Consider the following 26,360-nt stretch of genomic DNA (forward strand, 5'->3'; position numbering starts at 1 on the left):
GTCAGCCGCGTTTTGCGCATGCGGCCCCAGCCGCTGGAATCCTGCCGGATGAGGGGTGGTGCTGGATATGGGAGTCCCGGATAAGGGCGGTCCAACCTGTATAGTCATTGTTGTAATGTAGGGAAATTTAGAGTTGGCCCCGTCCTGAAAAAAAGTGGTGCGCTTTGCATGACTTGTGTGGAGAGAGGAAAGCCAGTCAGGGAAATGGCGTGACATACAACAAGAGTCTGATCAGGGTATGGGGCCACTGCAGACTTCACAATTAAATGAAAAGCTCTGTGGGATAAGCAAGAATTTCACTTTAAGTTGCAAGCGCTTTCCACATGATGAAGGTAGCAAAAGGATGCTGCACGATCAGAAGCCTTTGAGTGAAATTCTTTCTCAATTGAGCATCTCAACGTGGTTTCCTTTCATCAAGATAAAGGCTCAATATGGATTCAATTCAATTAAACCTTAAAGGAGAGTCTCCGGATGCAATTTCTGTGGGCAGATTGTGTCAGCACTGTGCATTTCACACGGTGCAGGCACCACGTGGAGGTTTGGACAAGCGCAAAATAAAAATTTTTTAAATTTTCCTTTACCTGCTTTAAGCTGCCCCTGAGACCGCCCCGATTTTAACTCCAGACGGATTCCCCTCCTGAGTTCAAATTACAGTCGGGTCTCAATGATGTCATCGGGCCACAACCTGCGTATGTAAAGAAGGACCCGGTTGGCTCCGGGCGGGTGTCCTTGCTGCCTGCTCGGGGACGCAGGTTAAAATAACAGATGTTGCGATCATGGCGGCTTTCCGACAGGTGAGGGCCAGGGCAATTGTAACTGCCTACCCGCCAGGTTTCTGCTGAGCGAGTGGGGTTAAAATCGCCCCCGTTAGGTGATCAAATGGCACCACTAATAGCCCTGCCTGGACTTTTAGTTTCTAAGTTTTAGTAATCGCCCTTGATGGGTTCTTCAGTTTGGGGTCAGAAGAATTGCATGAGTGAAACTACTTGGACCATTTTCAGGTGTATTTAAGATGTATGCTTTATGTTGGGACGTTTCCTCTGCCCACCTGGGGCTCACTTGCCGTGTAGTAGTTCTGAGTAGAGCACTTGCTTTGGGAGTCTTGTATCAGGCATGCGAGCAATGTGGCCCGCCCAACGAAGCTGGTTGAGTGTGGTCAGTGCTTCGATGCTGGGGATGTTGGCCTGGCCGAGAATGCTGATGTTGCTGCGTCTGTCCACCCAGAGGATTTGCAGGATCTTGCGGAGACATCGTTGGTGGTATTTCTCCAGCGATTTGAGGTGTCTACTGTATATGCACCCTTGATAAAAATGCAACATCCCTGGCCAAAGACCGCCCTAAGTGGAGGAAGAGCATCCGGGAGGGTGCTGAGCACCTTGAGTCTTGTCGCGAGAGCATGCAGAAATCAAGCGCAGGCAGCGGAAGGTGGGTGCGGTAAACCAGATTCCCCACCCACTGTTTCCTTCAACCACTGTGTGTCCCACCTGTGACGGAGACTGTAATTCCTGTATTGGACTGTACAGTCACTTGAGAACTCACTTTTCGAGTGGAAGCACGTCTTCCTCGATTTTGAGGGACTGCCTATGAGATGATGATGTTGGGAATACTGCTATTACTTCGTATGGCTGATGTAAATGTAGAGCAACAACTATCATATTACACTTAGGTGGTTAACCCAGATAATTACATCAGGAGTAGCAGAGTATGCTCACAGGTTTGTAGAGCTGTTGCTTACATCCGAGCCAGGGTGTCCCTGGAGATGGAGCACGCGGTGTACACCGGTACGCTCGCGGCCTTCCGCGAGAGGTGGGCACCGGAGGGACTGGAGTGCATCATCACCCCCGGCAACCAAATTTTAATTTGATTAAAATTGCCGTCCAAAATTTAATTGGTTTATTTTGTCGGTTTTAATGCCCCCCCCCCTCCCCACTTTAATCAGGGGGCACTTGATTATTGTTTCAGCCAAAATAATTGTAGAGCTGTTGAGCTGGGAGTGGCTTAGCCAGTCACGTGATGTTCACAAGACTCAATAAAACCCCAGCCAGTTGGGTTTGGGGGATCTATGATGAGGCAGGTGGTTGTGAGCCTGGTGGATGAACTGGTAATGTGTAGTGTGATTGTTAAACCTTCGCTAATAAACCAACCAGTTCTTAATAGCAATGTGTTGCTATGAATTTTTAAGCAAAGAACCCATGAAGCGAATGTATCGCTGTGGTGTCTCCTTTGTATTTGTGAATGGGGCATGGAGCTGTTCTATGTTCCACGGTCTGCTCTGGGTGACCACAGTCACCCACTGGAGAGTTATTAATTCTCCATTTGTGCATCAGGTATCCGTGGTTTGTGCCGATGCGGTTTCGGGTTGGCCCATAAGCTTTGCGGAAGATCAAAGCCAGGGAATCTTCTGTGTCGGGTCTTTCACGGAGCTTTTTTGGTGACTTCTTGTGAGCACCATTCGGCTTTCCAAGCGCCGTCGGGGTTGAAGTCATATTGGGAATGGAGAAGAGACACGCCCCGCCCAATATTGATCTGTGAAAGAGGGAGACAGAAGACAAAATAGCACTCCATATCGATCGGGAGTCGTTCAGATTGGAGAGAGTAAATACTCGCTGTGGAAACAAGCCTCCCACAGACTGGTACTCGTTGGAGTCACAGTAAATAGGAATAAAACAGAGACAAGGCTGTTCGGACAATTAATCCCGTGCTTACACAGACCATGGACAACCTACTGGCCAATTTCATGGGCAGCGGCTGAGTTTCTTTCTGGCTCCCAAACATCACCTGAGCAAAACTCCAGGATGAGTATCTAACTTTGCAATCACCGCCACTCAACTATAGCTGTTTTCCGTGGGCTGAGGAGGTGAATTTGTGTTTTCTGGTGTTAGTCAGTTCTAAATAGCTAAGGGGCTGGGGGGTGAAATTGCTCTTCGGAGGTAGTGCAAACCAGGCAATAGCGAATCAGTAGCCTGCTTTACACACCATTAAAGTGGACTAGAAAAATCAGGTGGGGTGTAAAACGCCTGCCAACTCTCCGCTCCCTCTGAAGACCAACTTCACCCCATTGTTCTGGTGTAAATGTTGTCAGAATAATAATGTGCGAATAGCACTCTGTTATGTGTGCAACCCATGTAACCAGTGTTATACTGACACCAGAGGGTGTACCTGTTGGAATCCTAAGGGATCCCAGCATCCCTTGGGAGCACTGTATATAAGCAGGCCTCCCATGCTGTACCGGCACTCTCGAGTTAGAATAAAGGAGCTAAGCTCACACTTACTCACATCTACAGTACTCAGTTACATTACTTTATTATGAACATAACACACTCAATGTTCATGAACTTCCGTTCAATTGCCTGCATTCTTTTAAGTTTCACCGTGTTATTTTTCACCCTCACCACGAGTGCGCGCGCTGTACATATATAGTACCTGTGCCTGCAGATGTGAAGAATTATCCCAATAGACTTCTAGATTTGCCTAAAGGGAGAATGTTCCAAGTGAACAAATTATTTTTTTTTGCAGCTAACAAAAGTGCAAGTTCCAAAAGACATTCAGTACTCCGAAGGGTTAATCTGCACCGTTTCGGTTCAGTGAAGTGTGCCAGTAGCAAAATACTTGCGCTGGGTGGAGTTTTTTTATTGCAGTTCACGGTTGTTGCAACAGGTTTCCTTTGGTGAGGATGGAAAGTAGAGTGTGGGTGAAACTTAAAGGAATGCAGACAATTGAAGGGGAGCGGCAGAATAGGGGAACATCATTTTTTATAGACTTTGGAAAGGTTCCAAAGCATTTCGGTGCACAGGTAGCCTTTGCCAAGAGCAAAGGGTTTAGAGGAGAGTTATGAAGTGACAGGGAGAAGTCAAGGGGACAGGAAACCCAGGATGTAAGTGTGAGTCTGCAGGCAAGTGATGGAGTAGTCTAGTATTTGGCCTCCTGTTTGGAGCTGGATGTCGAGCATGGACAGTGGCGTTTGTTGCTACTCTACAAGACCATCCCCAGTATCTCTCTCTCACTCCCTGTCCACCTCTCTCTCACTCCCTGTCCATCTCTCTCTCTCACTCCCTGTCCATCTCTCTCTCTCACTCCCTGTCCATCTCTCTCTCTCACTCCCTGTCCATCTCTCTCTCTCACTCCCTGTCCATCTCTCTCTCTCACTCCCTGTCCATCTCTCTCTCTCACTCCCTGTCCATCTCTCTCTCTCACTCCCTGTCCACCTCTCTCTCACTCCCTGTCCACCTCTCTCTCACTCCCTGTCCATCTCTCTCTCTCACTCCCTGTCCATCTCTCTCTCACTCCCTGTCCATCTCTCTCTCTCACTCCCTGTCCATCTCTCTCTCTCACTCCCTGTCCATCTCTCTCTCTCTCTCTCACTCCCTGTCCATCTCTCTCTCACTCACTCCCTGTCCATCTCTCTCTCTCACACCCTGTCCATCTCTCTCTCTCACACCCTGTCCATCTCTCTCTCTCACTCCCTGTCCATCCATCTCTCTCTCTCTCACTCCCTGTCCACCTCGCTCTCTCTCTCTCTGTCCATCTCGCTCTCTCCCCCTGTCCATCTCTCTCTCTCTGTCCTTCTCGCTCTCTCACTCCTTATCCATCTCTCTCTCTCTCCCTGTCCATTTCTCTCTCTCTCTCTATCCAACTCAGTCTTCCCTATCCATCTCTCTCTCTCTCTGTCCATCTCGCTCTCTATCCCTGTCCATCTCGCTCTCTCTCTGTCCATCTCGCTCTCTCTCTGTCCATCTCGCTCTCTCACTTCTTGTCCATCTCTCTCTCTCCTTGTCCATCTCTCTCTCCCCCTGTCCTTCTCGCTCTCTCACTTCCTGTCCATCTCTCTCACTCCCTGTCCATCTCTCTCACTCCCGGTCCATCTCTCTCACTCCCTGTCCATCTCTCTCTCTCCCTGTCCACCTCGCGCTCTCTCTCCCTGTCCACCTCGCGCTCTCTCTCCCTGTCCACCTCGCGCTCTCTCTCCCTGTCCACCTCGAACTCTCTCTCCCTGTCCATCTCTCTCTCTCCCTGTCCATCTCTCTCTCTCCCTGTCCATCTCTCTCTCTCCCTGTCCATCTCTCTCTCTCCCTGTCCATCTCTCTCTCTCCCTGTCCATCTCTCTCTCTCCCTGTCCATCTCTCTCTCTCCCTGTCCATCTCTCTCTCTCCCTGTCCATCTCTCTCTCTCCCTGTCCATCTCTCCCTCTCCCTGTCCATCTCTCTCTCTCCCTGTCCATCTCTCTCTCTCCCTGTCCATCCCTCTCTCTCCCTGTCCATCCCTCTCTCTCCCTGTCCATCTCTCTCTCTCCCTGTCCATCTCTCTCTCTCCCTGTCCATCTCTCTCTCTCCCTGTCCATCTCTCTCACTCCCTGTCCATCTCTCTCACTCCCTGTCCATCTCTCTCACTCCCTGTCCATCTCTCTCACTCCCTGTCCATCTCTCTCACTCCCTGTCCATCTCTCTCTCTCCCTGTCCATCTCTCTCTCACTCCCTGTCCATCTCTCTCGCTCTCTCTCCCTGTCCACCTCGCTCTCTCTCCCTGTCCACCTCTCTCTCTCACTCCCTGTCCATCTCACTCTCTCTCTCTCTCTCTCTCTCTCCCTGTCCATCTCTCTCTCTCTCTCCCTGTCCATCTCTCTCTCTCACTCCCTGTCCATCTCTCTCTCTCACTCCCTGTCCATCTCTCTCTCTCTCCCTGTCCATCTCTCTCACTCCCTGTCCATCTCTCTCACTCCCTGTCCATCTCTCTCACTCCCTGTCCATCTCTCTCACTCCCTGTCCATCTCTCTCTCACTCTCTGTTCATCTCTCTCTCTCACTCCCTGTCCATCTCTCTCTCACTCACTCCCTGTCCATCTCTCTCTCTCACTCCCTGTCCATCTCTCTCTCTCACTCCCTGTCCATCTCTCTCTCTCACTCCCTGTCCATCTCTCTCTCTCTCTCTCACTCCCTGTCCATCTCTCTCTCTCACTCCCTGTCCATCTCTCTCTCTCACTCCCTGTCCATCTCTCTCTCTCACTCCCTGTCCATCTCTCTCTCACTCACTCCCTGTCCATCTCTCTCTCTCACACCCTGTCCATCTCTCTCTCTCACTCCCTGTCCATCCATCTCTCTCTCTCACTCCCTGTCCACCTCGCTCTCTCTCTCTCTGTCCATCTCGCTCTCTCCCCCTGTCCATCTCTCTCTCTCTGTCCTTCTCGCTCTCTCACTCCTTATCCATCTCTCTCCCTCTCCCTGTCCATCTCTCTCTCTCTCTCTATCCAACTCAGTCTTCCCTATCCATCTCTCTCTCTCTGTCCATCTCGCTCTCTATCCCTGTCCATCTCTCTCTCTCTGTCCATCTCGCTCTCTCTCTGTCCATCTCGCTCTCTCTCTGTCCATCTCTCTCTCTCACTTCTTGTCCATCTCTCTCTCTCCTTGTCCATCTCTCTCTCTCCCCCTGTCCTTCTCGCTCTCTCACTCCCTGTCCATCTCTCTCACTCCCTGTCCATCTCTCTCACTCCCTGTCCATCTCTCTCACTCCCTGTCCATCTCTCTCACTCTCTGTCCATCTCTCTCACTCCCTGTCCATCTCTCTCTCTCCCTGTCCACCTCGCGCTCTCTCTCCCTGTCCACCTCGCGCTCTCTCTCCCTGTCCACCTCGCGCTCTCTCTCCCTGTCCATCTCTCTCACTCCCTGTCTATCTCTCTCACTCCCTGTCCATCTCTCTCACTCCCTGTCCATCTCTCTCTCTCCCTGTCCACCTCGCGCTCTCTCTCCCTGTCCACCTCGCGCTCTCTCTCCCTGTCCACCTCGCGCTCTCTCTCCCTGTCCACCTCGCGCTCTCTCTCCCTGTCCACCTCGCGCTCTCTCTCCCTGTCCACCTCACGCTCTCTCTCCCTGTCCACCTCGCGCTCTCTCTCCCTGTCCACCTCGCGCTCTCTCTCCCTGTCCACCTCGCGCTCTCTCTCCCTGTCCACCTCGCGCTCTCTCTCCCTGTCCACCTCGCGCTCTCTCTCCCTGTCCATCTCTCTCTCTCCCTGTCCATCTCTCTCTCTCCCTGTCCATCTCTCTCTCTCCCTGTCCATCTCTCTCACTCCCTGTCCATCTCTCTCACTCCCTGTCCATCTCTCTCTCTCCCTGTCCATCTCTCTCTCACTCCCTGTCCATCTCTCTCGCTCTCTCTCCCTGTCCACCTCTCTCTCTCACTCCCTGTCCATCTCACTCTCTCTCTCTCTCTCTCTCTCTCTCCCTGTCCATCTCTCTCTCTCTCTCCCTGTCCATCTCTCTCTCTCTCTCCCTGTCCATCTCTCTCTCTCACTCCCTGTCCATCTCTCTCTCTCACTCCCTGTCCATCTCTCTCTCAATCCCTGTCCATCTCTCTCTCAATCCCTGTCCATCTCTCTCTCAATCCCTGTCCATCTCTCTCTCAATCCCTGTCCATCTCTCTCTCAATCCCTGTCCATCTCTCTCTCAATCCCTGTCCATCTCTCTCTCAATCCCTGTCCATCTCTCTCTCTCACTCCCTGTCCATCTCTCTCTCTCACTCCCTGTCCATCTCTCTCTCTCACTCCCTGTCCATCTCTCTCACTCCCTGTCCATCTCTCTCACTCCCTGTCCATCTCTCTCACTCCCTGTCCATCTCTCTCACTCCCTGTCCATCTCTCTCACTCCCTGTCCATCTCTCTCACTCCCTGTCCATCTCTCTCACTCCCTGTCCATCTCTCTCTCACTCCCTGTCCATCTCTCTCGCTCTCTCTCCCTGTCCACCTCGCTCTCTCTCCCTGTCCACCTCGCTCTCTCTCCCTGTCCACCTCTCTCTCTCTCTCCCTGTCCACCTCGCTCGCTCTCTCTCCCTGTCCACCTCGCTCGCTCTCTCTCCCTGTCCACCTCGCTCTCTCTCTCTCCCTGTCCACCTCGCTCTCTCTCTCTCCCTGTCCACCTGGCTCTCTCTATCCCTGTCCACCTGGCTCTCTCTATCCCTGTCCACCTCGCTCTCTCTATCCCTGTCCACCTCGCTCTCTCTCTCCCTGTCCACCTCGCTCTCTCTCTCCCTGTCCACCTCGCTCTCTCTCTCCCTGTCCACCTCGCTCTCTCTCTCCCTGTCCACCTCGCTCTCTCTCTCCCTGTCCACCTCGCTCTCTCTCTCCCTGTCCACCTCGCTCTCTCTCTCCCTGTCCACCTCGCTCTCTCTCTCCCTGTCCACCTCGCTCTCTCTCTCCCTGTCCACCTCGCTCTCTCTCTCCCTGTCCACCTCGCTCTCTCTCTCTCCCTGTCCACCTCGCTCTCTCTCTCCCTGTCCACCTCGCTCTCTCTCTCCCTGTCCACCTCGCTCTCTCTCTCCCTGTCCACCTCGCGCTCTCCCTCCCTGTCCATCTCTCTCACTCCCTGTCCATCTCTCTCACTCCCTGTCCATCTCTCTCACTCTCTGTCCATCTCTCTCACTCTCTGTCCATCTCTCTCACTCCCTGTCCATCTCTCTCTCTCCCTGTCCACCTCGCGCTCTCTCTCCCTGTCCACCTCGCGCTCTCTCTCCCTGTCCACCTCGCGCTCTCTCTCCCTGTCCACCTCGCGCTCTCTCTCCCTGTCCACCTCGCGCTCTCTCTCCCTGTCCACCTCGCGCTCTCTCTCCCTGTCCATCTCTCTCACTCCCTGTCTATCTCTCTCACTCCCTGTCCATCTCTCTCACTCCCTGTCCATCTCTCTCTCTCCCTGTCCACCTCGCGCTCTCTCTCCCTGTCCACCTCGCGCTCTCTCTCCCTGTCCACCTCGCGCTCTCTCTCCCTGTCCACCTCGCGCTCTCTCTCCCTGTCCACCTCGCGCTCTCTCTCCCTGTCCACCTCGCGCTCTCTCTCCCTGTCCACCTCGCGCTCTCTCTCCCTGTCCACCTCGCGCTCTCTCTCCCTGTCCACCTCGCGCTCTCTCTCCCTGTCCACCTCGCGCTCTCTCTCCCTGTCCACCTCGCGCTCTCTCTCCCTGTCCATCTCTCTCTCTCCCTGTCCATCTCTCTCTCTCCCTGTCCATCTCTCTCTCTCCCTGTCCATCTCTCTCTCTCCCTGTCCATCTCTCTCTCTCCCTGTCCATCTCTCTCTCTCCCTGTCCATCTCTCTCACTCCCTGTCCATCTCTCTCACTCCCTGTCCATCTCTCTCACTCCCTGTCCATCTCTCTCACTCCCTGTCCATCTCTCTCACTCCCTGTCCATCTCTCTCACTCCCTGTCCATCTCTCTCACTCCCTGTCCATCTCTCTCACTCCCTGTCCATCTCTCTCGCTCTCTCTCCCTGTCCACCTCGCTCTCTCTCCCTGTCCACCTCTCTCTCTCACTCCCTGTCCATCTCTCTCTCTCTCTCTCTCTCTCTCTCTCTCTCCCTCCCTGTCCACCTCACTCTCTCCCTCCCTGTCCACCTCGCTCTCTCCCTCCCTGTCCACCTCGCTCTCTCCATCCCTGTCCACCTCGCTCTCTCCATCCCTGTCCACCTCGCTCTCTCCATCCCTGTCCACCTCGCTCTCTCCATCCCTGTCCATCTCTCTCTCTCACACCCTGTCCATCTCTCTCTCTCACTCCCTGTCCATCTCTCTCTCTCACTCCCTGTCCATCTCTCCCTCTCACTCCCTGTCCATCTCTCCCTCTCACTCCCTGTCCATCTCTCTCTCTCACTCCCTGTCCATCTCTCTCTCTCTCACTCCCTGTCCATCTCTCTCTCTCACTCCCTGTCCATCTCTCTCTTACTCCCTGTCCATCTCTCTCTCTCACTCCCTGTCCATTTCTCTCTCTCACTCCCTGTCCATCTCTCTCTCTCTCACTCCCTGTCCATCTCTCTCTCTCACTCCCTGTCCATCTCTCTCTCTCTCTATCCATCTCTCTCTCCCTATCCATTTCTCTCGCTCTCTGTCCATCTCTCTCTCTCTCTCTCCATCTCGCTCTCTCCCTCTGTCCATCTCTCTCTCTCTCTGTCCTTCTCGCTCTCTCACTCCTTATCCATCTCTCTCTCTCCCTGTCCATCTCTCTCTCTCTCTCTATCCAACTCTCTCTTCCCTATCCATCTCTCTCTCTCTCTGTCCATCTCGCTCTCTACCCCTGTCCATCTCTCTCTCTCTGTCCATCTCTCTCTCTCACTCCCTGTCCATCTCTCTCTCTCACTCCCTGTCTATCTCTCTCTCTCCCCTCTCTCATTCCCTTCTCTCTCTCTCTATTCACCTTCTATCTCTCTCTCTTCCTTCCCTCTCTCTCGTCTCTCATTCCTTCTCTCTCTCTCTCTGTCTCTCTCTGTCCTTCTCCTCCTCTCCCTCTCTCTCTCTCTCTCTCTCTCTCTCTCTCCCTGTCCATCTCTCTCTCTCATCCCTGTCCATCTCTCTCTCAATCCCTGTCCATCTCTCTCTCAATCCCTGTCCATCTCTCTCTCTCACTCCCTGTCCATCTCTCTCTCTCACTCCCTGTCCATCTCTCTCTCTCACTCCCTGTCCATCTCTCTCTCTCACTCCCTGTCCATCTCTCTCTCTCACTCCCTGTCCATCTCTCTCTCTCACTCCCTGTCCACCTCTCTCTCACTCCCTGTCCACCTCTCTCTCACTCCCTGTCCATCTCTCTCTCTCACTCCCTGTCCATCTCTCTCTCACTCCCTGTCCATCTCTCTCTCTCACTCCCTGTCCATCTCTCTCTCTCACTCCCTGTCCATCTCTCTCTCTCTCTCTCACTCCCTGTCCATCTCTCTCTCACTCACTCCCTGTCCATCTCTCTCTCTCACACCCTGTCCATCTCTCTCTCTCACACCCTGTCCATCTCTCTCTCTCACTCCCTGTCCATCCATCTCTCTCTCTCTCACTCCCTGTCCACCTCGCTCTCTCTCTCTCTGTCCATCTCGCTCTCTCCCCCTGTCCATCTCTCTCTCTCTGTCCTTCTCGCTCTCTCACTCCTTATCCATCTCTCTCTCTCCCTGTCCATTTCTCTCTCTCTCTCTATCCAACTCAGTCTTCCCTATCCATCTCTCTCTCTCTCTGTCCATCTCGCTCTCTATCCCTGTCCATCTCGCTCTCTCTCTGTCCATCTCGCTCTCTCTCTGTCCATCTCGCTCTCTCACTTCTTGTCCATCTCTCTCTCTCCTTGTCCATCTCTCTCTCCCCCTGTCCTTCTCGCTCTCTCACTCCCTGTCCATCTCTCTCACTCCCTGTCCATCTCTCTCACTCCCGGTCCATCTCTCTCACTCCCTGTCCATCTCTCTCTCTCCCTGTCCACCTCGCGCTCTCTCTCCCTGTCCACCTCGCGCTCTCTCTCCCTGTCCACCTCGCGCTCTCTCTCCCTGTCCACCTCGCGCTCTCTCTCCCTGTCCACCTCGCACTCTCTCTCCCTGTCCATCTCTCTCTCTCCCTGTCCATCTCTCTCTCTCCCTGTCCATCTCTCTCTCTCCCTGTCCATCTCTCTCTCTCCCTGTCCATCTCTCTCTCTCCCTGTCCATCTCTCTCTCTCCCTGTCCATCTCTCCCTCTCCCTGTCCATCTCTCTCTCTCCCTGTCCATCTCTCTCTCTCCCTGTCCATCCCTCTCTCTCCCTGTCCATCCCTCTCTCTCCCTGTCCATCTCTCTCTCTCCCTGTCCATCTCTCTCTCTCCCTGTCCATCTCTCTCTCTCCCTGTCCATCTCTCTCACTCCCTGTCCATCTCTCTCACTCCCTGTCCATCTCTCTCACTCCCTGTCCATCTCTCTCACTCCCTGTCCATCTCTCTCACTCCCTGTCCATCTCTCTCTCTCCCTGTCCATCTCTCTCTCACTCCCTGTCCATCTCTCTCGCTCTCTCTCCCTGTCCACCTCGCTCTCTCTCCCTGTCCACCTCTCTCTCTCACTCCCTGTCCATCTCACTCTCTCTCTCTCTCTCTCTCTCTCTCCCTGTCCATCTCTCTCTCTCTCTCCCTGTCCATCTCTCTCTCTCACTCCCTGTCCATCTCTCTCTCTCACTCCCTGTCCATCTCTCTCTCTCTCCCTGTCCATCTCTCTCACTCCCTGTCCATCTCTCTCACTCCCTGTCCATCTCTCTCACTCCCTGTCCATCTCTCTCACTCCCTGTCCATCTCTCTCACTCCCTGTCCATCTCTCTCTCACTCTCTGTTCATCTCTCTCTCTCACTCCCTGTCCATCTCTCTCTCACTCACTCCCTGTCCATCTCTCTCTCTCACTCCCTGTCCATCTCTCTCTCTCACTCCCTGTCCATCTCTCTCTCTCACTCCCTGTCCATCTCTCTCTCTCTCTCTCACTCCCTGTCCATCTCTCTCTCTCACTCCCTGTCCATCTCTCTCTCACTCACTCCCTGTCCATCTCTCTCTCTCACACCCTGTCCATCTCTCTCTCTCACTCCCTGTCCATCCATCTCTCTCTCTCACTCCCTGTCCACCTCGCTCTCTCTCTCTCTGTCCATCTCGCTCTCTCCCCCTGTCCATCTCTCTCTCTCTGTCCTTCTCGCTCTCTCACTCCTTATCCATCTCTCTCCCTCTCCCTGTCCATCTCTCTCTCTCTCTCTATCCAACTCAGTCTTCCCTATCCATCTCTCTCTCTCTGTCCATCTCGCTCTCTATCCCTGTCCATCTCTCTCTCTCTGTCCATCTCGCTCTCTCTCTGTCCATCTCGCTCTCTCTCTGTCCATCTCGCTCTCTCACTTCTTGTCCATCTCTCTCTCTCCTTGTCCATCTCTCTCTCTCCCCCTGTCCTTCTCGCTCTCTATCCCTGTCCATCTCTCTCTCTCTGTCCATCTCGCTCTCTCTCTGTCCATCTCGCTCTCTCTCTGTCCATCTCTCTCTCTCACTTCTTGTCCATCTCTCTCTCTCCTTGTCCATCTCTCTCTCTCCCCCTGTCCTTCTCGCTCTCTCACTCCCTGTCCATCTCTCTCACTCCCTGTCCATCTCTCTCACTCTCTGTCCATCTCTCTCACTCCCTGTCCATCTCTCTCTCTCCCTGTCCACCTCGCGCTCTCTCTCCCTGTCCACCTCGCGCTCTCTCTCCCTGTCCACCTCGCGCTCTCTCTCCCTGTCCACCTCGCGCTCTCTCTCCCTGTCCACCTCGCGCTCTCTCTCCCTGTCCACCTCGCGCTCTCTCTCCCTGTCCATCTCTCTCTCTCCCTGTCCATCTCTCTCTCTCCCTGTCCATCTCTCTCTCTCCCTGTCCATCTCTCTCACTCCCTGTCCATCTCTCTCACTCCCTGTCCATCTCTCTCTCTCCCTGTCCATCTCTCTCTCACTCCCTGTCCATCTCTCTCGCTCTCTCTCCCTGTCCACCTCTCTCTCTCACTCCCTGTCCATCTCACTCTCTCTCTCTCTCTCTCTCTCTCTCCCTGTCCATCTCTCTCTCTCTCTCCCTGTCCATCTCTCTCTCTCTCTCCCTGTCCATCTCTCTCTCTCACTCCCTGTCCATCTCTCTCTCTCACTCCCTGTCCATCTCTCTCTCAATCCCTGTCCATCTCTCTCTCAATCCCTGTCCATCTCTCTCTCAATCCCTGTCCATCTCTCTCTCAATCCCTGTCCATCTCTCTCTCAATCCCTGTCCATCTCTCTCTCAATCCCTGTCCATCTCTCTCTCAATCCCTGTCCATCTCTCTCTCTCACTCCCTGTCCATCTCTCTCTCTCACTCCCTGTCCATCTCTCTCTCTCACTCCCTGTCCATCTCTCTCACTCCCTGTCCATCTCTCTCACTCCCTGTCCATCTCTCTCACTCCCTGTCCATCTCTCTCACTCCCTGTCCATCTCTCTCACTCCCTGTCCATCTCTCTCACTCCCTGTCCATCTCTCTCTCACTCCCTGTCCATCTCTCTCGCTCTCTCTCCCTGTCCACCTCGCTCTCTCTCCCTGTCCACCTCGCTCTCTCTCCCTGTCCACCTCGCTCGCTCTCTCTCCCTGTCCACCTCGCTCGCTCTCTCTCCCTGTCCACCTCGCTCGCTCTCTCTCCCTGTCCACCTCGCTCTCTCTCTCTCCCTGTCCACCTCGCGCTCTCTCTATCCCTGTCCACCTGGCTCTCTCTATCCCTGTCCACCTCGCTCTCTCTATCCCTGTCCACCTCGCTCTCTCTCTCCCTGTCCACCTCGCTCTCTCTCTCCCTGTCCACCTCGCTCTCTCTCTCCCTGTCCACCTCGCTCTCTCTCTCCCTGTCCACCTCGCTCTCTCTCTCCCTGTCCACCTCGCTCTCTCTCTCCCTGTCCACCTCGCTCTCTCTCTCCCTGTCCACCTCGCTCTCTCTCTCCCTGTCCACCTCGCTCTCTCTCTCCCTGTCCACCTCGCTCTCTCTCTCTCCCTGTCCACCTCGCTCTCTCTCTCCCTGTCCACCTCGCTCTCTCTCTCCCTGTCCACCTCGCTCTCTCTCTCCCTGTCCACCTCGCTCTCTCTCTCCCTGTCCACCTCGCGCTCTCCCTCCCTGTCCATCTCTCTCACTCCCTGTCCATCTCTCTCACTCCCTGTCCATCTCTCTCACTCTCTGTCCATCTCTCTCACTCTCTGTCCATCTCTCTCACTCCCTGTCCATCTCTCTCTCTCCCTGTCCACCTCGCGCTCTCTCTCCCTGTCCACCTCGCGCTCTCTCTCCCTGTCCACCTCGCGCTCTCTCTCCCTGTCCACCTCGCGCTCTCTCTCCCTGTCCACCTCGCGCTCTCTCTCCCTGTCCACCTCGCGCTCTCTCTCCCTGTCCATCTCTCTCACTCCCTGTCTATCTCTCTCACTCCCTGTCCATCTCTCTCACTCCCTGTCCATCTCTCTCTCTCCCTGTCCACCTCGCGCTCTCTCTCCCTGTCCACCTCGCGCTCTCTCTCCCTGTCCACCTCGCGCTCTCTCTCCCTGTCCACCTCGCGCTCTCTCTCCCTGTCCACCTCGCGCTCTCTCTCCCTGTCCACCTCGCGCTCTCTCTCCCTGTCCACCTCGCGCTCTCTCTCCCTGTCCACCTCGCGCTCTCTCTCCCTGTCCACCTCGCGCTCTCTCTCCCTGTCCACCTCGCGCTCTCTCTCCCTGTCCACCTCGCGCTCTCTCTCCCTGTCCACCTCGCGCTCTCTCTCCCTGTCCACCTCGCGCTCTCTCTCCCTGTCCACCTCGCGCTCTCTCTCCCTGTCCACCTCGCGCTCTCTCTCCCTGTCCATCTCTCTCTCTCCCTGTCCATCTCTCTCTCTCCCTGTCCATCTCTCTCTCTCCCTGTCCATCTCTCTCACTCCCTGTCCATCTCTCTCACTCCCTGTCCATCTCTCTCACTCCCTGTCCATCTCTCTCACTCCCTGTCCATCTCTCTCACTCCCTGTCCATCTCTCTCACTCCCTGTCCATCTCTCTCGCTCTCTCTCCCTGTCCACCTCGCTCTCTCTCCCTGTCCACCTCTCTCTCTCACTCCCTGTCCATCTCTCTCTCTCTCTCTCTCTCTCTCTCTCTCTCTCTCCCTCCCTGTCCACCTCACTCTCTCCCTCCCTGTCCACCTCGCTCTCTCCCTCCCTGTCCACCTCGCTCTCTCCCTCCCTGTCCACCTCGCTCTCTCCATCCCTGTCCACCTCGCTCTCTCCATCCCTGTCCACCTCGCTCTCTCCATCCCTGTCCACCTCGCTCTCTCCATCCCTGTCCATCTCTCTCTCTCACACCCTGTCCATCTCTCTCTCTCACTCCCTGTCCATCTCTCTCTCTCACTCCCTGTCCATCTCTCCCTCTCACTCCCTGTCCATCTCTCCCTCTCACTCCCTGTCCATCTCTCTCTCTCACTCCCTGTCCATCTCTCTCTCTCTCACTCCCTGTCCATCTCTCTCTCTCACTCCCTGTCCATCTCTCTCTTACTCCCTGTCCATCTCTCTCTCTCACTCCCTGTCCATTTCTCTCTCTCACTCCCTGTCCATCTCTCTCTCTCTCACTCCCTGTCCATCTCTCTCTCTCACTCCCTGTCCATCTCTCTCTCTCTCTATCCATCTCTCTCTCCCTATCCATTTCTCTCGCTCTCTGTCCATCTCTCTCTCTCTCTCTCCATCTCGCTCTCTCCCTCTGTCCATCTCTCTCTCTCTCTGTCCTTCTCGCTCTCTCACTCCTTATCCATCTCTCTCTCTCCCTGTCCATCTCTCTCTCTCTCTCTATCCAACTCTCTCTTCCCTATCCATCTCTCTCTCTCTCTGTCCATCTCGCTCTCTACCCCTGTCCATCTCTCTCTCTCTGTCCATCTCTCTCTCTCACTCCCTGTCCATCTCTCTCTCTCACTCCCTGTCTATCTCTCTCTCTCCCTGTCCATCTTGCTCTCTCTCTATCCATCTCTCTCTCTCTGTCCATCTCACTCTCTCTCCGTATCCATCTTTCTCTCGCTCTCTCTCTCTCTCTCTCTCTCTCTCTCTCTCTCTCTCTCTCTCTCTCCCTGTCCATCTCTCTCTCTCTCTCCCTGTCCATCTCTCTCTCTCTCTCTCTCTCTCCCTGTCCATCTCTCTCTCTCAATCCCTGTCCATCTCTCTCTCAATCCCTGTCCATCTCTCTCTCTCACTCCCTGTCCATCTCTCTCTCTCACTCCCTGTCCATCTCTCTCTCTCACTCCCTGTCCATCTCTCTCTCTCACTCCCTGTCCATCTCTCTCTCTCACTCCCTGTCCATCTCTCTCTCTCACTCCCTGTCCATCTCTCTCTCTCACTCCCTGTCCATCTCTCTCTCTCACTCCCTGTCCATCTCTCTCTCTCACTCCCTGTCCATCTCTCTCTCTCACTCCCTGTCCATCTCTCTCTCTCACTCCCTGTCCATCTCTCTCTCTCACTCCCTGTCCATCTCTCTCTCTCACTCCCTGTCCATCTCTCTCTCTCACTCCCTGTCCATCTCTCTCTCTCACACCCTATCCCTGTCCATCTCTCTCTCTCTCACACCCTATCCCTATCCATCTCTCTCTCTCACACCCTGTCCATCTCTCTCTCTCACACCCTGTCCATCTCTCTCTCTCACTCCCTGTCCATCTCTCTCTCTCACTCTCTGTCCATCTCTCTCTCAATCCCTGTCCATCTCTCTCTCAATCCCTGTCCATCTCTCTCTCAATCCCTGTCCATCTCTCTCTCTCACTCCCTGTCCATCTCTCTCTCTCACTCCCTGTCCATCTCTCTCTCTCACTCCCTGTCCATCTCTCTCTCTCACTCCCTGTCCATCTCTCTCTCTCACTCCCTGTCCATCTCTCTCTCTCACTCCCTGTCCATCTCCCTCTCTCACTCCCTGTCCATCTCTCTCTCTCACTCCCTGTCCATCTCTCTCTCTCACACCCTGTCCATCTCTCTCTCTCTATCCATTTCTCTCTCTCTCTGTCCATCTCACTCTCTCTCCCTATCCATCTTTCTCTCGCTCTCTCTCTCTCTCTCTCTCTCTCTCTCTCTCTCTCTCTCTCTCTCTCTCCCTGTCCATCTCTCTCTCTGTCCATCTCACTCTCTGTCCATCTCACTCTCTGTCCATCTCACTCTCTCTCCCTATCCATCTTTCTCTCGCTCTCTCTCTCTCTCTCTCACTCCCTGTCCATCTCTCTCTCACTCCCTGTCCATCTCTCTCTCTCTCCCTGTCCATCTCTCTCTCTCTCCCTGTCCATCTCTCTCTCTCTCCCTGTCCATCTCTCTCTCTCTCCCTGTCCATCTCTCTCTCTCTCCCTGTCCATCTCTCTCTCTCTCCCTGTCCATCTCTCTCTCTCTCCCTGTCCATCTCTCTCTCTCTCCCTGTCCATCTCTCTCTCTCTCCCTGTCCATCTCTCTCTCTCTCCCTGTCCATCTCTCTCTCTCCCTGTCCATCTCTCTCTCACTCCCTGTCCATCTCTCTCTCACTCCCTGTCCATCTCTCTCTCACTCCCTGTCCATCTCTCTCTCACTCCCTGTCCATCTCTCTCTCTCTCCCTGTCCATCTCTCTCTCTCTCCCTGTCCACCTCTCTCTCACTCCCTGTGCACCTCTCTCTCACTCCCTGTCCATCTCTCTCTCACTCCCTGTCCATCTCTCTCTCTCTCTCTCTCTCTCTCTCTCTCTCCCTGTTCATCTCTCTCTCTCTCCCTGTCCATCTCTCTCTCTCTCCCTGTCCATCTCTCTCTCTCTCCCTGTCCATCTCTCTCTCTCTCCCTGTCCATCTCTCTCTCTCTCTCCCTGTCCAGCTCTCTCTCTCTCTCTCTCCCTGTCCAGCTCTCTCTCTCTCCCTGTCCATCTCTCTCTCTCTCTCCCTGTCCATCTCTCTCTCTCTCTCTCTCTCTCTCTCTCTCTCTCTCCCATCCATCTCTCTCACACTCTCCCTGTCCTTCTCTCTCTCTCTCTCTCTCTCTCTCTCTCTCTCACTCTCCAGTCCATCTCTCTCTCTCTCTGGGCCACACATCCAAATATTAAATTTGGGGAACATTGCTCCTGACTTATGCATTGTAGGCAGTGGCGAGGCTTTGGGAGTCAGGAGGTGAGCTAGTCATCGCAGAATATCCAGCCTCCGACCTGCTCTTGTAGCCACGGCACTTGTCGCTGGTCCAGATGAGTTTCTGGTCAATGGTAAACTGCAGGGTGATGATGGTGGGGTCGCCGGCGATGGTAACTGCTCACCCACCTGGTTTCTACCGGGTTGGTAGCGTTAGAATCATCCCCCTGGTTTTAGCCTAAATGAAATGGTTTAATAGTATAGTAATTACAACCTTTGAGAGTAGACAGGAGCAGGTGATGGACATCCCACGTGCCCCTTAGTGTGGTATACTGTAGTGGGGTACTTGTCAGTCTTGTAACATGCTGTCACACTTACAGCTTACACAAGGGATCCAATTTTGGTTCACAGTAGACTCAGTCTGTTTATAGAAATTGCCTCTTCGCTCTCTCCTAACCTCAACCCCAATGCTATTATTCATGATTAGATAACGTATGTTATAGGAACATACGATTGATGTGTACAGGTCTTGTGTGTTCATTGTACCATTGTAGCACATAGGCTTGGTTACATTTTGCTTAACTGTTAAAGTACCTCTTCAAGCATTTGGTTATTTCATGATAAGCTTCTGCAGCTATTGAAAGAAATAGTACGTATCGCCAAGGAACTGATTGATGGCAGCACAAGTAATAATATCGCTAGAATACATTGAGGGAATGTATAAATAAATGGTATTGCAAGAACACAGTGAGAGCATGTCATAGAACCATAGAATCTTACAGCACAGAAGGAGCTAAGTCGCCCCACTGTTCCTGTGCCGGCTCTTTGAAAGAGCTTTCCAATTAGTGGCACTTTCCCACTCTTTCCATATCTGTGTAATAAGTACAGATAGTCCCCTTGAACATCGTCTGACCATTTTAAGGACCCTCCATAATTTTCACAAGAGTATCAAGAGTAAAACTGCATGTACACTTTCAAAGGTATATAAAAATAGCGGCCTATTTTCCTGGTTTTTAGAAGTGCATTTAATAGCAAAATGATCCATTTACCCTTGTGAAAAAGATACAAGTTACAGAGGGTCCTTCTATATTAATTCATTGCAATCTTTTCTTGCACCAGGCAAGTCACAATTGATAGAATAACACAATGAAGAGAGTAAAATGTTCGACGAATAGAATGCGGAACAAGGAGGGTGGAATGGGGAATGGAACAGTTTTACAATTTTGGTGCTCGGTGTCGACATCGAACACCAATCAGGGAGCAGCGCACAAGATGGTTCCTCCACTGCCTTGCCGACATGCCTAAACCTCAACTACAGACAAACGCTGTCTTATCGCACTGAATGTCTGCTCCCACTTCACATCCTACCACTTCTAAGTAGTTCTGAGTGCGATTGCCAATTCGGGCCGTTTTCTGTGATGGGTGTCCCCTCCCCCTGCCACCCCCCCCCCCCTTCCCCCCCAGCCAATCCACTAGGAATTAGGTTGAGACTCCCCGAGTTATTTGAATGTAAATCCTTTACAACAGGCAGAGAGTGAAGGGGCTGGAATTGGTCTATAGTGCCAAATGGGCAATAACACATCGGCAGCCTGTTTTACACCCTGCCCGATTATGAATCGAAAATAAAATGGGGTGGGGTGTAAAACAGGTAGCCGATCCCTTATTGGCTGTTTGCCGTTCTGCATTTTCTGCCTGTTTTGCATTTTCTGCCTGTTTTGCATTAATCGCCTGTTTTTACACTCCTGCCCCAGACCACTTTTGCCCCTGGAGACTTTAATCTTATCAGTCTGGGTTGGAGTCGAATTTTGTTCCCAATGTGCTCACCTGCTGTGTCACCCAGCCCTCTAAAATGCAAATGATTCCGTCACGTTGATCAGTGAGGTACCTCTTGCAATTAAATGATGGCCTTGGTGTCAGAGGGCTGCAAGTGAGATGCCACTGCTGTCAAGCAACTAGTAAAGGCAGTAGCCACAGTAACAGCAGCCGAAAGAAGCAGCTCTTGTCCCAGTATTATTACTCCATCTGATACAAATTGATGCAATGTGGGAGCTATATATCCTTGTATTAGAATTCACCAAGCCGCCTGTTGTGTTAAAGAATGATGTTGTGTTTGAGCATTCTGCCAAAATATGTGCGAGTTTAAAATTTGCTATTTCAACTTGAACCGAGCCGTTTATATTTTTCTTGTTTTTCTTTTCAGTTCATCAGAATTATGTAGGTACAGACACAGAAAGGAATCCTTTCTTTCTTTCAGTTGTCCTTTCTGACCAAAACAATCAACGTGTGCCACAGTATCGTGCTATTCTCTGGAAAAAAACAGTAAGTGGTGATTGGTGCATCCTCATTATTCACTTTAATTTGGGGACATTCAGAATTGTGTAGCTGTGGTAATTTTAGTAATGGTGCAAAGCCTCTTTTGGGCAAAGGCAGTTCATGCTCCATCGACATTTCAAATACACACAACTTAAAATGGTTGACGTCTCTTTAAGCAATATTCTTTTTAAAATTACCACCTATTATATATACAACCTAACATGTAAAATCAGATTTGTGCTCGTAAAGCTAGTGTTGCTGGAACTTTTTTTCAGAGCTTGCAAACCAACATCCATATTGAGACCACTAACATAGGGAAGAAAAGGTTGGAGCTCCTGCTAAGGAAATATCAGATGTTAGGAGCTAAATCAAAAAAAAACGGGACCTCACGGGTGGCAATTTTGGGATTACTACCCAAGCCACGTGCTAATTGGGACAGGGACAGGGACAGGCAGATCGGGAAGGTGAATGCGTGACTAAAAGACTGGTGTGAGAAGGACAGGTTCCATTTCATGGGACAATGGCACCAGTATTGGGACAGGAAGGAGCTGTACCACTGGGACAGACTCCACCTGATAGGGATTTACGACAGACCACTTAATAGTGGAAAGGAGATGGAGGAAGAAATATATCAGCAAGTAAATGACGTAGAATAATAATCATGGGAGATTTTTAACTACCCCCAAACAAACTGGCAAGAAGAGGTAGCGAAAGGTGTGCAGGGAATGGAGTTTTTAACAATGTGTCCAACCTTATTGAATTATTTGAAGAAGTAACAGGAATGGTAGATAAGGGTAATGCAGGACTCCTTTCTTACCCAGTGTGTAAAAAGCCCAACAAGAGAGGGAGCATTGCTGGATCCAGTAATGGGAAATGAACCAGAACAGATGAAAGATATAAGCATAGAGGAACATCTAGGTAATAGCGATCATAACATAATATGGTTTAAGATAAAGATTGAGAAGGAAATAAGTAAGACAATGCCCAAAGTAATAAATTATTTAAAAAAAACTGATTTTAAGGGGATGGGAATCGAATTAGGGAAAATAAACTGGAAAAATGTACTGACAGACAAAGAAGTGGGAAACATTTAAAATCACTAGAGTCCTGGAGAAATACACCCACTAAAAACCAGAACAAAGTAACCAGTAATGACACACCATGGATGAAAAAAGCAATAAGGGTAACATTGAAACTAATGAAAAAGACATACACTCAGTACATAGACAACAAAGGAGAGGATGACAAAAGGGAATATGAAAAGGTTAGGAAAGAAGTCAAAAAAACAATTAGGAAGGCAAAGAGGAACTGCAAAATTAAATTATCAAGGAATATAAAAAAGAAATAGTAAAGTATTCTACAGACACATAAATAACAAAACAAAAATCAAAATAGGGATAGGGCCACTAAGGGATACACACAATAAACTCACGGGTAACGACAGCGAAATGGCAGAAATATAAAATAATTACTTTGCCTCGGATTTACCAAGGAGACCAACATAGTGCTTAGAACATTAGAAGAAGAGATCAACAAAGATATAAAGACATTTAAGATAGAAAGGGAGGAGATAATTGCTAAACGACTCAAACTTAGAGGGGATAAAACCCCTGGTCCAGATGGATTGCATCCGCGTGTGTTAAAAGAAATTATGGAAGAGAAAGCAGAGGCATTATTACATATATATAAAAATTCATTGGAAAAGGGAATAGTGCCAGAGGGCTGGTGGACATATGATTCCTATATTTAGAACAAGCCCAGGGAACTATAGACCAATTAGCTTAATGAGGCACTAGGAAAGATCCTTAATCAAAGATGTCATAGAAAAACTTCTAGAAACTGAAAATATAATATAGAGTAGTCAGCACGGATTTCAAAAGGAAAGGTCATGCTTGTCCAACTGTACTGAATTATTTGAAGAAGTAACAGAAAGGTTAGATAAGAGTAATGCAGTAGACATAATATATTTGGATTTTCAAAAGGCCTTCGGTAAGGTAGTAGACTCCTGACTAAGGTCAGAACATGTGGCGTCAGGGGACAAGTAGCAGAATGGACAGCAAGCTGGCTACAAAACCAAAAATCGAGACTAGGGGGTTAAAGGCCATTACTCAGACTGGCAAAAGGTGCAAAGTGGTGTTCCACAAGGATCGGTGCTGAGATCACTTGTTCACCATTTAAATAAACAATTTGGACTCGGGAATCAGAAGTACAATTTCAAAATTTGTGGATGACACCAAATTGTGGGGTGCAGTTAATACAGAGGACGCCTGCGATAAAATACAGGAAGACATTAATAAAATTGTGGAATGGACATGTAATTGGCGAAAAACTTCAAAGATAAGTCTGAGGGAGTACATTTTGGTATGAAGAATAAGGAGCCCACATTCTCCTTGGGAAATAAGTCTAAATGGGGTAGAGGAACAGAGGGGGGTGGGGAGGGTGGGGACTACAGATGACTAAAAGTAGCAATGCAGCTTAATAAGGCCATAAAAAAAAAATCAAACAAAGCATGGGGTTCATTTCTAGGGGGATAGAATTGCAAAGCATGGAGATGATAAACTTGCATAGAATCTTGGTTAGACCACACTTGGGGTGCTGTGAACAGTTCTGGTCTCCATATTATAAAAAGTATATAGAGTCACTGGAGAAGGTGCAAAATAGATTTACTGGAATGACACCAGAACTGAGAGGTTATATCCATCAGGAAAGATTCAAAAGGCTGGAAATCTTTCCTCTGGCAAATAGAAGACTGAGGGGTGACCTGATAGATGTCTTTAAGATAGATGGCTTTAAGATTATGAAAGGGTTTGATAGGGTAGACGTAGAGAAAATGTTTACACTCGAGGGAGAGACCAGAACTAGAAACCATATATATAAGATAGGCATTAATAAATCCAATAGGGATTTCAGGAGAAGCTACTTTGCCCGGAGAGTGGGTAGAATGTGGAACTCGATGCCACAGGGAGTGGTTTGAGGTGAGTAGCATAGATGCATTTAAGGCAAAGCTAGATAAACACATGAGGGGGGGAAGGAATAGAAGGGGTTGATGAGGTTAGATGAAGAAGGGTGGGAAGAGGCTCGTGTGGAGCATGAACACTGGCACAGACCTGTTGGGCTGAAACGCCTGTTTCTGTGCTGTAAATACTATTGGGGGTGAAATTGCCCCTTTTTATAGCCCCATTAGTGCCTCCGGTTTTCTGCACGGTGAGGGGATAGCTACCACCTCCCGGGAAATTGGGCCGTGCCCGCGGTTAGCGCCCCGAGCCATCGCGCAACTGCCGCTGGCGCGATCGGCGTGCGCGACGACCCCTTGATGCTCCACGGGGGAAATTGCCCCGCGAGGCTGACGAACCACCCGCTCTCAGGGTGGTGATTAACGGGGGTGGCGCCAGCAGACCGGGCCACCATCTTTTATTGTCGGCCGACTCTCGGGTCGGCTCGACCGTGGCGGCCCGAGCAGGGCCCCGGCCGCCATGGTGCAGCCCAACACTCTGCCGTGGGTGCTGGGCTGCCGGCCCGGTCGCACGCTTCCCTGGCGAGCCAGTGGTGGCCATCAGAGCCCATGCAGAGTGTGCAGTGGCCCTCCCGTTTAATTAAAGGCGAGGGGCATTGAAGCGTATCTGCGGTAAGGTATGGGCAATCCGGGGGCGGGACTTCCACGCCGGGTGCTAAAAGTCCCGCCCCCAGAAGGCTACCGCTCCAAACGAGACACGGGGCAATTTTGCCCCCCCCCCCCCCCCGTGTACTTTTCTTAAGTGATGATATCCCTTTCAATGGCTGTTTGTCGATTTCAGGCCAGTTCTACAGTTTGAGGTTTAAGTTCCAAGATAACGTTTGCATATTTATCCAGAAATAACGAGCTGTGGAATACAAGATCATTTCAGAAATGATTAGGGAGAGATACTGGCAGGAGTTGCACAGGAGATGATATTATTTGAATTGTCTGTATCATCTTTTTCAAAGCGAGACTCCAATCAAAGAAGAAAATGTTCCTTTGATTTTCGGTGACAGTTTAACAAAGCTCTCTGAGTTTGATGTGCAGTAAGGTTGAGCGAGGGTTCAAGTTACAGCCTGCTCCCACACGGGGTGCCATTTCTGTTCTGAGTGATGTGGTTGGGAACAGCTGTTTCCCAACAGTGCGTGGGTCCCGGAGTCAGCGAGTCCGTCCACACCCCCAATATTTCCCCACAGCTTTCCTTTCAGCTTGTGTTGGAGCAGCTTTCTGCTGCCTCCCTGCTCACTGCGACAGCAAATTCGTTGTCAGATTTATTGCATTCTGGCTCCTCCGACAGCATGTCACCCGCTGTAAACTGACACACAAGCCGTTACTTTAAGTGATGGCTAATTACGCGGAATGTAGCCAATTGGCCAATCTTCCATGAATCTGTCTGATATTTGTAAGGTGGAGAGATTAGTTTTAGAAAGTCCGCTTCTGTCGGTGGGGAAAAGGGGGCCACTGGGCCCCATTGTGGTTGGGCAAAGGGTATTAGAGGTTTATGGAACCAAGGCGGGTAGATGGAGTTAAGATACAGATCAGCCGTGATCTAATTGAATGGCGGCACAGGCTCGAGGGGCTGAATGGCCTACTCCTGCTCCGATGTGCCTTTCTTTCACAGTAGCTTGTTTGATTTGCAACATAGACGCTCGCCTAAAGGTTAGGAAAGCGGTAGAGAAAGAAAGAAAGGGGATGGGGAAGTGCCACGGAATGATAAGTTGTAGATTCACCGTTGGGGTCCTCCCACGAGAGTTCCCAGCCAGCCTGTCACATGGCCCTCACTCCCCCCCACCTCCTCTTCTTCCACCCCATGTGGAAGGGTTGAGCATCTTATATATAAATCACTTTGGAGGTGTAGACTAACTAAAAGATCAGGGCCTGGAGGTTCCACTAGAGTCTTCCTGCTCTCCAGCTGTAACTGTGCCAGGAGACGGGCAGAACCCCCTCACCCACCCGAGAAACTACGTAAGTGGCTGCAGTATGCCATTTTTTTTGATCCTGGGGTCACCGTCTCAGAATAAGGGGTCGGCCATTTAGGACTGAGATGAGGAGAAATGTCTTCACTCAGAGGGTGGTGAATCTCTGGAATTCTCTACCCCAGAGAGCTGTGGAGGCTCAGTCGTTGAGTATATTCAATGCAGAGATCGCTAGATTTTTGGATATTCGGGGAACCAAGGGATATGAGCATAGTGCAGGAAAGTGGAGTTGAAGATCAGCCATGATCATTGAATGGCGGAGCAAGCTCGAGGGGCCAAATGGCCAATTTCTTATGTTCTTATTTCTCCACTGATATCCCAACGAAGCCCCGATGGGTGATCAGGGGATCCCGCGGGAAATCCCAGAGTCCAGATCTTAAACAGTCTGCTGCAGTTCTGGCTCATGACCCAGAGGGCAGCTTTAGAAACAAGCTGGTGCAACTGTTAAGTGTCTATCCCCGGGAGTTGGAGGGAGAGATGGGCTGGGAGGGGGGGTATCGTCGAGATTTTTCTCTTACTCTTTTTTAAAAAAAAAATGTTGTTCCTTTGATTGGTCACATCAGGTCAGGTTCACGGCCATTGCTAACCTTTTAGTGAGCAATAATGAAACGTCTCATTATAATCAGAACTGCCTTTAACAACCCTTTCATTCTCTGGATTCTTACATTAATCTTACGTTGGTCGATTTGATCCGATTACTGAATCTTGACGTCCAAGTGCCTTCAAAATTAATTTTATTATCCATGAATCAAAGTTGTTGGTTGAAGGGCAAGCCTCGGGAGGGGTCAAAGA

The 26,360-nt window shown here is 51.3% G+C and overlaps 1 protein-coding gene across 1 annotated transcript in view; it reads left to right on the plus strand.

The window, feature by feature from the left end:
- garnl3 (GTPase activating Rap/RanGAP domain like 3) overlaps window positions 1–26,360 on the plus strand; it is a 526,019-nt gene that overhangs the window by 306,953 nt on the left and 192,706 nt on the right. The window contains exon 4 of the mRNA XM_070863382.1: window positions 20,485–20,603. Coding sequence (XP_070719483.1) covers window positions 20,485–20,603 — 119 coding nt within the window. The remainder of the gene's footprint in view (window positions 1–20,484; window positions 20,604–26,360) is intronic.

Source organism: Pristiophorus japonicus, chromosome 20, assembly GCF_044704955.1.
Source record: "Pristiophorus japonicus isolate sPriJap1 chromosome 20, sPriJap1.hap1, whole genome shotgun sequence".
NCBI lineage: Eukaryota > Metazoa > Chordata > Chondrichthyes > Pristiophoridae > Pristiophorus > Pristiophorus japonicus.